Genomic DNA, 11,167 nt, shown 5'->3' with positions numbered 1-11,167 from the left:
ATTTTGAATCAAATTTTGAATGACTTTATATGTTTTTGTATTGTGATTTAGATATTTTTGAAGATTGATTTAATTTTGCTATTTTATATCTTGTGTGGGATGTTTAGATTGTATTTTGTTTGATTGGGCTGGTTAAAATTGAATTGAATTGATTTATATTTGCAGGTGGGTAGTAGAAACTAACAGTTTCTGCTATAAAAAAAATGCAGAAAAAAGTGACGGACATGGTGATTTTGTCCGTCGCTTTTTTGCATTATTTTTTTCAAATAAACCCAGAAAAGCAACGGACATGGTCCTTTAGACCGTTCGCTTTTCTGGGTTTTTCAAAAATTAATTTCCAGAAAAGCGACGGACAGGGTCCTTTAGTCTGTCACTTTTCTGGGATTTTCAAAATTTAAATTTCCAGAAAAGCGACGGACTGCGTCGCTTTTTGGAAATTTAAAAAATGAAAATATAAAAATAGCGATGTTGTCCGTCGCTTTCCTGAAGAAAAAAATCAGAAAGCAACGCAGTCCGTCGCTTTTTGAAACGCGTCGACCCAAAAAGCGGCGAACATGACTGCGTTGCTTTTCCGTCGAATTTGACCAAAAAAGCAACGGTAAAAAAGCGACGCAGACCGTCGTTTTTTTGGCAGTTTTTTAGTAGTGAACCCACCCACCCAATTTTCCCCTTCAAAGGAACCCTAATTTGTTCTTCTCCCTCACCTCAATCAACTTAAAATCTGCTCAAGTTATGAAATTGGGACCTAATTTCTTGTCTTCTACCTGATATATCTCAAATCTTAGCTCTTCAAACTTAAAAAAATTTATCTTTGAAGGAATAATTTTACTATGTGAAAAGGTAAAATCAAACTTATTCTTCTTCATTCATTATTATGATTTTTGTTTCCCCTTTCCTTTACTGTCAGTTTTTTCAATTCCATTATACTATTTTTGGAATAAACAAAATTGTTATTTAAAATTACTTGTCAAATAACTAAAGAAAAATATAATTAATTAATTTTTCTCATTTTACCTTAACAGTTAATTGTTTTTAGACGTGTAAACAAGATTTGTAAAGTTGCAAAATAATTTTTCAAGGAGTAACTATTAAAACTGTCATTTTATTTGTAATTTCTTGAAGGACGTGTAAAAGAAAAAATGGACAACTAATATGAAAAATGAAAACTAACTTAAAAAAAGAAGAGAGGGAGAACCAAAGGAAAAAAGCTTAAAAGGGAGAGAGGGACGGGGGGATTGTGCCCTTTGTTCTAAAAGTACTCTACTCTTTCAGAGCTTATTGGTATATTTTTTTGCCCTTATCTCATTGGCTTAAGGAAAACATTCTGTTAGGATGTTCCTCTACTCTACTTGATTGGTTGTATCTATAAAGATTCAATCCACACAACTAATTGTCTACACTACCTAACACTAACTATATCTCAAGCCACCCCTACACAAAATGGGATGGAGTAAAAGAAAATGTGTTACGGAAATTTCACAGATGACGCGAGAATGTACAGCACAAGAAATCGGGACACAAGTTACCAACTGTACAGCAACTAATCTTCTATCCGTTGTATCTCACCCATCATGATGCGATTGCTTGTAACCTTGAAACCAAGAAGAGCAGGATCAATTTGTCTTCCTTTCTTTCCTTTCCTCTTACCACTACGGTGTGTTGCATCCAATGCCTCTGATGCATGTGCTTCCTGAGCTGTTGGCTTCTTAGCATTACTCTTAAGCATGTCACTGAATGATGTCTCTGAAACATCAGCATCACTACAAGATGCAGTTCGTCGGAAGCGCCCGTCTTTCTTTTCAGACGTCATAGCACTGGGAACTTGATTTGCTGCATTACCTCCCGCTTCCCTCTTACCCCCTAGTGACAGAATTCATAAAAGGATGGGTTAGCAATTAGGATGGATAGAATGAGTGTGGTGCAAGGGGATTGGCAATTAACTCTTACAAGCCATAAAGGAAGAGCAGACATCAAATTAGCCACTCCCTCCGTCCCAATTTATGTAACAACCGGGCATAGAGTTCAAGAAGGAAATGAAGACTTTTAAAACTTATGATTTAAATTAAGTCATAGATATTTGTAGCTAGAAATCATCTCATTAAGGGTAAAATGGAAAGTTCAAAGTGTTACTAAAAAGAGAAAGAATCATTATTTTGGACAGACCAAAAAGGAGTATCACATAAATTGGGACACAGGGAGTAGTATATTTCTCACATCTTCAAGGTGCAGAATATCTAGCAAATATAGAAATATCAAGACAAAATAGTAAACAGTGATAGCAACAAAAAGGAGAAAGACATCCTACCTTCAGAAGCCATGGCATCTGAAGGATTTTTGCCTCTCACTAGGCTATCAGAAGTTATCTCCGATAGACCCTCCTGGGTTGAAGAAACGCGCAATACAGGTGGGTGCTTCGGCAAGATGTTATCTGACCTTTTTGATGTCACAGCCATCCTACCCAAATAGAAACAAAATTCAGATGCATATCAGGAAAGCAGAATCACAACATAATCTTCATTGAGGGAAGGAGCTAGTCCTATATACAGGATGGTAAAACTCTTCCGTGACTTATACAAGAAAAAACACTGATTAAAGAAAATACTAACCATTGAAAGGAAAAAGAAGAGGAACAAAACTTTTTGAGCAAGGAAGAAGTAGCACCATGTAAAAGTTACAATCAGACATATTTGCATAACACGGTTTTACAAGATTAAAACACAACTCGGTGAGTTATCAAAGGCACGCTTAATCCCTGAAGCGAGGCTCAGAATGCGTTGAGCACTTCGCCTTGCTTAATGTGCAGTTCAGTGTCGTGATCAAGGCTCTAAGACATACTTTTCTTTGTGAATGAGCATTTCCTGAAGAGGCGATGCTAAACCATTGATATTTCACTTTATCATAAAAACAAAAATACGACGTATAATTATCAGTAAAATAATGTAGGCAAGTGAAATATCATAGCTAAACGTTCAGTACTCTAAAGCAAAAAAGTTTCTTAGTAAGCCAATCTACTTCTATAACTAGAGTACATTCTTTCTGTAATAGAAGCTTGGCAATAAATTCTACACTCCAGGAATTATAAGTAGTGATTTCTTCTTTCAAAGAATTTTATATGAATAAAATTGTTGCAGCTACTGAAGCACAAACTTTACTTGATTTCCCAAACTACCAACTACACCCATGAGAATGACATACATAAAAATAAGTCCTTTCCCGGAAGAAACAGAGATAGCACATACCGTTCCTTAGGAATTTCCTCTGTAGCCGAATCCCTTCTATCACTCTTGTCATTGTAAAAGTCAAGACTTCCACCTGAAGATGATTTAAAAACATTACAAACTTTCAAACAATAAAACCTTCTTTTAATAAGACGATATACAAGCACAGACACACATATATATAAGCATTCAATATAATACACAACATATGTGTGTGTAATTGTGTATATATAGAGAGAGTAACCTCCAGTACCAAGTGAAGTGTGCCTGCTGAGCAAGTTAATTGGCATTTCCCCTTCTACAGTCGGCACACCAGCTTGCCTAACGATACTTTCGCGAGCCTCTAAATGTACCTACAGATAATCATCGTGACATGTAAGAGTGTATCTTCATTGCCAACACATATAAGATGTAGGTCTGGGATCTTGTAAATTACCTGAGAGGCTTCATTGATGCTGGAAAAGACAGGTTGAGCTTCAGCTAAAGCTCCAGAATGAGATTTGAAGGGAAATCTCTCACAAGCATCAAGACTATCGGCAATCTCATTTACATGATCTCTCTGTGGTGGAAAACCTGAATTAGAACCATATGACCCAACAGTGATAGCTTGGTTTAGACTCATATCCTGGTCCAAAAGAGCGTTGAATGAACGGTTTGAAGCATTTGTCGTAGAAAAGTGACCGGAGTGAAAGCCCCTCTCAAACAAAATCCCTCTGGTCATTTCTGCTTGATCAGTTGACTGCTGACCAGATTTTTGCTGGAGCAGTTCCATAAGTAATCGCTTTGAACTGTCATCATTAGCACCAGCTGACATCCACATACTTTGATCTTCAGAAGCTCTTTTGACATTAAAATCCCTTCTTTGTCTCTCACCATTGAGATGTAGTTGCTGCATCCTAGTTTCCATCCAATCAGCTGGTAACAGACCATTTCTTTCAGACCAATGATTTTCCACTGTATCTCCATTTGGAGCATGAAACTGATTTGAAAATAGAGGACGGTGAGGAGATTGCAAGTGGATGCCAGTCGAGAAACCAGGCATGTGACCAGCTGAGTGCATTCTTGAATTTGGATCTTGCATTTCTATACCTTGTGCGCGCACTAGAGGATTTATGGCATCCAAATTAACACCAGGACCACCACCAGGTACTGACATCGTCCGTTCCAAAGGCAGAAATCCAGTGTCATAGAGACCCCGCTGAAGTCTATCCTGCATTGACAAATTCCTTTCCAGATGACTAACATGCTCTTCCGGAGGGGGTATCTGTTGCTGTTGGTAAATATCTAATGGACCAAATCCAGAGTTTGCTCGACGAGCAACACCTGGATTTCTTAGATACTGACCAGTTTCATCAGCAGGCCAGACAGCGCCAATCTGTCTGTCTTCCTCCATTTCCAAACGTTGTCTTAACCTCTCATGTGCTTGTTCTTGTTGAAGGGCTTGATGCTCCAAAGGGTGCAACTGTCCATGTTTTGCCCGTGATAGGAGCTCCATTAAATCACTTTGAGGCCCTTGATGTGGTATTTGACCAAACTTTGCTTGAATGAGATGCTCAATAGATGGTTCAGCATGTCTTGGTGGAAGATGTGGACGCTGTTGCAGTTCACTCAGAATTTGTTGCTCTATCAACACCTGCTCCAGAGCACTGCTATGCCTAATAGCATCAAGACGTGATTGTGTGTAACTTGGTTCACGTACTTGTCTCTGCAATAATTGTTCAAGAACCAGCTGCCTAGCATGGGACTCTTGTTCTTTCATTAGCATTTGCTGTTGATGGAACTGTTGTTGAAGCTGCAACTGTCTCTGCTGTTGCAGCTGAAGCGCCATAAAGTGTTCCAGATCCTGCCCAGTCTGACTCGCCAACTGTGGTTGGTGTATTGAATTATGATTTGTGCCACGTTCCATCATAGCTTCATTTAAGTGACTATTATGAGAGGATATCAAATTATGAGGATGCTGTTGCTGAAGTTGTTGGGAAAACAGCTTGTCTGCCAACTCAAACCGGTTCAGTTCATGGTCCTGGTGCAACAAGCGGCTGGCATCCATAGCATCTTGATATATGTTGGGTTCAGATCCAGCATTTCTTCTATAAGCATCAGTCCATGTCTCCAGAGCAGAGGTTGAGTCCGTCCTGGCACCAAATGGCCCAACCCTTGCAGCACCAGAGTTTAGAACTTGATCCTGGCCACTTCCTCTAAAAGGAACATCTGAGATAGGACCACTCTTTCCTGCAGTGCCTTCAAGCTCTGACCATAATAAGCCAAGTGGGTGCAATGTCTGTTCATGATTTGGAACTCCACCCTCACACATTGCGCTTGGAGTTGCACGGTGGATATTTGAAGGATCAGTAAGGCCTGTGGAAGTTTTTCCAATAGCATTGCCACCGCTTCCAGGTCTTCCTGGAAACACAATTTCTGCAAATATAGATGGAAACTTAAAAATTAAATAGCAAAATAACAGATAAAGGTCAACCACATTAAATATCAATGGCCATGACCTTAATGGCCTATATGCAGGGAAAGAGGCTAGATTCCCACCTCCAAAGCCACAGGAGGCTATGCATTCAGATAAACAATAAGGATCCAAGCTAAAAATGCTAACTCACCTTCATCTTGAGCAGCAAAATTGTTAAAGTCTTCACTATGTGAATATGGAGGTTTAAATTGACGAGCTGGATGATCAGGTATTGACTGAATACGATGTCCACCAAGGCCATCAAAATCAGATGGCGGCCAGCTCGAGCCATCAAAGGCAGCAGAACCAACCATCTCAGAAACAGAAGCTGAGCTACGTAAACCAGAATCCAACTTCCCCTCTAGTACAGCAGATGGTTCTGCCTGGGAAAGATTGGTGTTACCAACATGCTCATGTTCAAATTTCAAATGCGGCATTACATCACAAAGTTCAAAGAAAGGTGAATCTTCAGGGGCATCTTCCAAGCGAACTAGTAAGTCCATACCAAAAAATCCCTGATCAAACCATGAAATGATGTCAGCTCCGAGAAATGGCCCCTGGATTTCGCCCTGAGGATCACGATAGTACAAACTCAACTCCTCTGGTGGAATACCCCTTCCTAGAAGGTTGTTCCAATAAATTTCAGAAGAGGACTTCACAAATACAGAATTTGAATCATCAGACACCTTCAAACTGCCATCAAAAGCAACATGTTGATTGTTCTCAAAGATAGGTGTCCTGGTTACTCCGGAATCTGGTAAGCTCTGCACAGAAATATCAGATTGGGACCCACTAATGTAGTTAAGGCAGTCACTATTGTCAGTTCTCTTCCTGGTAAACAAACTTCCATCTGCAGCAATAGCTTCAGAAACATTGTCTTTCAGTCCTTCATGATTATCTCCTCCTGAATCACAAACAAGTTCCTTTATCAGAAGTCAACAGAAAAATCAACCTTGATGAGAAGAGCTGATTTAACTAGAGGTAATAATTTACTCACCATCACACTTGACCTTGACACCGTTCTCGTAAACAAAGCTATAGGTATTGGCTTCTTCAACACCTATTGAAGTTTTCAATAACCTATCAACTGTCTCTTCAGTGACATCAGCGAAGGGAGCACCCATTTTTGTATTGTTGGGTTCTGTATCCCCTGTTTCTGGAAGATATAAAAGCAAATTCAGAGAGAATCTCTTATCAAACTCCAACAAAAAGACAAAGGATAGGGATGGGAGTAGCAGTCAGTACCGCATCCAGACATAGTGTTCAAGAAACAATTACCTGTGACATTATCCATTGATTGACCCTTTCTAAAAGAATTGTGAGAAACACCACCACCGGTAATTTTACCCTTCCATATATCATTGAGAACAGCCTATAATAAGATTGATCAAGCAACTTTATGGCATCAAATATAGATTGATCAAGCAACTTTATGGCATCAAATATTTTTTGAACACTTAGAAAACCTACAATTCTGAACAAATGAAGTAATTGATGTAGCTCACCTCTTCCTCAGCATCAGGAACAACAAAAGCTAATGGTTCAATAGCAATTACTTGGGTAACTGGGGGAGCTTCTTCCATATTTTCAGGCATGCTACAAAGAGATGAGCCAAGCTTTTGCCTGCGGTATATGTCAAGAGTTTTCCCCCGTGGATAACTGAATATGCCAGTCGAGATTCTTGATTTTCCAGCGACAGAATTCTCAAATGGTGAAGCACCAATTGCACCCCCAGAGGAAGGTCTTATAATAGTCCCAGTAGACCTCCCACGACCCAAGTTAAATCCCACATTTGACCCTTCTACTTTTCCTCTCTCCTGTCCAAAACCTGGAGCAGCTCGATAGGAACTTGGAGCAGCAGAGTTGCCCTCCATTTTATAGCGTGGACGCCACTTGTCACGAGAATCTGACTCCCGTTCTGAGACAGTACGGTTAGCCACAAATGTTTGACCATCATTATGAACATCTTCCTTATCTACATCTATCCTTTTCTCACTGCGATTTTCTTTTTCTTTGTCATCAGGACCCCACCTAGAAGACCACTTGTTATCACGCCTTGTATCAAGCCCAGAATTGCGGTTATTAACATCATGCTCAGCACGGCGATCGGTTTTCCTTCGTTCTCTCCGACCAAGCAAGCCAGTTTCCCTTTCTTCCTCACGCCACCGGCGACTGCTCTCAGTCTCCACTGTCGTTCTTCTCCAATCCTTCTTGTCGTCAGGTACATCTGTACGCCAAGCCTCCTTCTGACTTGAATCAACAGAACTTCCAAGTGACAGAGAGCTTGGTGGACGCGGTTCCTATGATGAATAAAACCCAGTAGAAAACATTTTACTAGAAACTTCAAGCAGTAAAAAAGAAATATGGGCATGTGTAACATCTAAACATCTGGCACTTTGAGATATATATATATATATAGAGAGAGAGGGGAATGGAAATCCAAATCTCAAAAAGATTACAGGCAAATAAAGCAAAATTTTCTTCAGTTCTGCTTAACATTGCAACAGAAATCGGTAACAGACACTTCAAGAATTTCATACGTATAAAGTCTAGGAGGAAATATGCTACAACGTGACCGAACTTGGTTGAAGTTTAAAGGAAAAGTGTTTTTGGGGTGTTTCAAGGTATCTTTTTTTGTTTAGATCAATAAGAGGAGCTTGGATAGACAGTGACTTTATAAATCTCAGTTTTAAGACGTAGATCTGTTATGAAGCCACAAGTAATGGACGACATGCATGACAGAAGTATTTCCTCTGTGGTCATGGGCGGTAAATACCATATAAAATCACAGGATTAACAAACAAAAGCTGTTATGCTTAGTGTGATCCTTCAAAGGGGTGAAACTTTCCGTCTTAAGCAGACCACACACACTTAGTCAACACATATGGGTACTAAAACATCAAAGTCAATATCTTTGTTATGTCTAATATGGTTAAACGCTGACACCGACAAGATTTCACAAAGACTGTCTAATTCAACAACAAAACACTTCATTCTCAAGGGTTCCATATATTTATACTTAGAAAGGGGAATCTCCGGATGGAACAAACCAATTCCTTTTTAGTTTTGACTAATAAGTACAATTCATCATACCATGCAAAGGGAAGCCCGGTATTTAAGTGGAGAAGGGTAGAGGGGCAGGCCCATTATCCACCGAGTTTGGAAGGCTGTGATTGGTCCAAAGGGCGGGTCACAGACGGATTTCTCGGTTATCAAGGGAAAAAAAATACAATTCATCATACCATACACAAAGCAAGTAAAAAGTCTCAATCATGTACAAAAAAACATTTTTATAGTTGACAATGACTTTATATGATCTATTGAGTTTGAGATGATGTTGTAACTGCAAGAGGGAGGGGCTATTATGCATCCATATCTCGACTGGTCTGACAAGAATTTGTCTCAAACTGCAAACCATCTCTCAAGTATTCTGAATAATAAGAGACTAAAATAAGTATAAATAACGCCAGAAAAGCAGATCTTAGGGTCAAAAAATAACTGTCAAGCTTTGAATTCTACTTATGAGTATAGTTTGTATGATGGAATTATCCATTGATGAGTATAAATCAGCTAGTCTGAAAAGTAAGCAAACTCACCATCTTTGTGTCACTTGGTTTAACATAAAGCCACTGTGGAGACAAAGGAATGCTGCTGTCCACCATTGCTTGATCTAAAGCAAGGTCAAGGAGAATTACAAGAGAATGTAAAAAGTATATATCAGAAGAAGATCCAGAGTCCGCATGTAATAAAAAATTAAAAAAAAATGAAAGAGAAATACCTTTGGAAATATCAAGCTGACCCATGAAAGGCTTGTTGTCACCATTACCTGCAAGCAGATGTTTGTTAGCAACTGTAAAACATGACAAAGTGGGAGCAAAAGTAAATAAATAAATAAATAAGAAAATCTAGTTGCAGCTACTTGTAGATCCAAACACTAGAAGAAGGTGAGAAAATCAACAACTTCCTAGTGTAAAATAAATGTTGACAAGCATCAATCCCTCGTCAATTAAGATTGACCAGAAGACTAGCCGCTACAGTGTATTTTGAGTTGGCAATAGAAGAATTGGATAGACTGAAATGTCAAAGAAAGCAAATCCAGAGAACCAAATACAGATAAAGAGGATACCTGATCTGAAGCCCTAGAATTTACTAAATTGAAGATTCAAAAATAAGCCCTAAACTAATTGTAAATCAAAATTAAAGAAACTATAGAGCACCTTTGGAGTGATCGGAAGTCTTAGAGGAAAGAAGATCGTCAGGAAGATCAAGATTTCCTTCTGCCATGGCCTTGTCGAGATAGAGGATCGATACAGAAAAATCAATCGGAGAAAAAGGGGAGAGAGTGAAATGGAAGAGTCAAATGAGAGTGAATGTGGATTTGAGGACCGAAGCACAAGCCAGAGAGAGTTTTAGGGTTCCGAGAGCTATTGATGAGAACTGTTGCAGAGAGAAAGAGAGAGATGCGCGAGTCGGGAACAGGTGACGGAGAAGAAAAGGCTGAGGGTTTGGGTGGTCACTAGAGCCAAATCATCTTCTCGAAAACCAAAAATTAAAATAAACGAATTTTTAGACAAAATTATCCTTTTTAACTCTGTTTTGGTCATTCAAATAAATTCTTTAAATTTACTTACCACAATATGCTCTTATGCTAACAATACATTCACCTCGAGTCCGATGTACAAGTAGTTGTGTGTATTAGATCGGGTACCACATTGATACTATACATGAACATCAATATAATTAAAAAAAAATTTATCATTTGTGTACATATGAGATTGATTAATTATATAACATTGTACAATAGCGAGATTAGTAGGGTATATGAACTCATTGGTCATGCAACTATTTGATGATCCTAAGTAAAATTATTGTGAGACATTGGTATGTCCAAGGTTACTAGCGTGTTTGAAATACATGTCCATCTTATTTGACTAGGTGTAAAACAAAAAATTCTTTTGAAATTCCTAAGGGTAGGGGTTCTTATTTCCATTTCAAGAAGGTTTTACGTACTTGAAATGTCCGCTAACACACAATTATCCAAGGACTTGAAAACTTTATGACTAACTTTGGAAAAATATTTGAAGGACAATATATTTAAAGTCATTTAGAAAACATAATAATTTAAGATACTTGAAATAATTTAAAGAGAGTTTTGTCAAAAAAAAATGACTAAGTAAAGAAAGACAATTAAATAAATCACTTAAATAGAAAAATTCATTATACCAAAAGATGATTTGTCGATTTAATTAAGTTAATCTAAAAGTATAAGTTGGAATTAAATACAATCGAAAGAAATATACAATAATAAGAGAGAGATAAATTTGGGCTTCTGTCCAAATTCAGAGTATTGGGCTAACAAGTTCATTCTATCTTGGTAAAATTACTAAAGTACACTACATATGTTTACCTATTATCAATTAATCCCTTCTCTTTCATAAAAAATCAAAAATCCCTACTTTTTCCCCCAAATTCCTATTTTCCGGATACTTTATTG

At 38.3% G+C, this 11,167-nt stretch overlaps 1 protein-coding gene across 3 annotated transcripts; it reads right to left on the bottom strand.

Moving 5' to 3' along the window:
• Positions 1-1,275: 1,275 nt before the first annotated feature.
• Positions 1,276-10,219, bottom strand: LOC125866699 (protein ESSENTIAL FOR POTEXVIRUS ACCUMULATION 1-like). 3 transcript variants are annotated; one of them, XM_049547005.1, is made up of 12 exons: positions 9,891-10,219; positions 9,452-9,499; positions 9,270-9,343; positions 7,179-7,973; positions 6,952-7,045; positions 6,671-6,829; positions 5,825-6,577; positions 3,655-5,633; positions 3,463-3,571; positions 3,240-3,339; positions 2,306-2,454; positions 1,276-1,860 (listed from the first exon to the last, which is right to left on the bottom strand). In XM_049547005.1, exons 1-12 carry the CDS (start codon positions 9,955-9,957, stop codon positions 1,541-1,543), a joined length of 4,647 nt encoding a protein of 1,548 aa, XP_049402962.1. In that variant the 5' UTR covers positions 9,958-10,219; the 3' UTR covers positions 1,276-1,540. The 3 variants fall into 3 exon arrangements, with proteins under 3 accessions (XP_049402962.1, XP_049402964.1, XP_049402965.1); XM_049547007.1 differs by having other exon boundaries at positions 3,240-3,312; XM_049547008.1 differs by having other exon boundaries at positions 3,240-3,312; positions 3,472-3,571.
• Between the last annotated feature and the right edge of the window lie 948 nt (positions 10,220-11,167).

This window comes from Solanum stenotomum, chromosome 6 (genome assembly GCF_019186545.1).
Source record: "Solanum stenotomum isolate F172 chromosome 6, ASM1918654v1, whole genome shotgun sequence".
Classification (NCBI taxonomy): Eukaryota; Viridiplantae; Streptophyta; class Magnoliopsida; order Solanales; family Solanaceae; genus Solanum; species Solanum stenotomum.
Note: the sequence above shows the minus strand (reverse complement) of the source record. Positions and strands in the feature narration are given on the sequence as shown.

Coding starts and splice junctions, on each gene's coding strand:
- LOC125866699 (XM_049547005.1), bottom strand. CDS start 9,957: ATGGCAGAAGGAAATCTTGATCTTCCTGACGATCTTCTTTCCTCTAAG. Junction 9,500..9,890: donor GACTTCCGATCACTCCAAAG/GTGCTCTATAGT, acceptor ATCTGCTTGCAG/GTAATGGTGACAACAAGCCT. Junction 9,344..9,451: donor TCAGCTTGATATTTCCAAAG/GTATTTCTCTTT, acceptor ACCTTGCTTTAG/ATCAAGCAATGGTGGACAGC.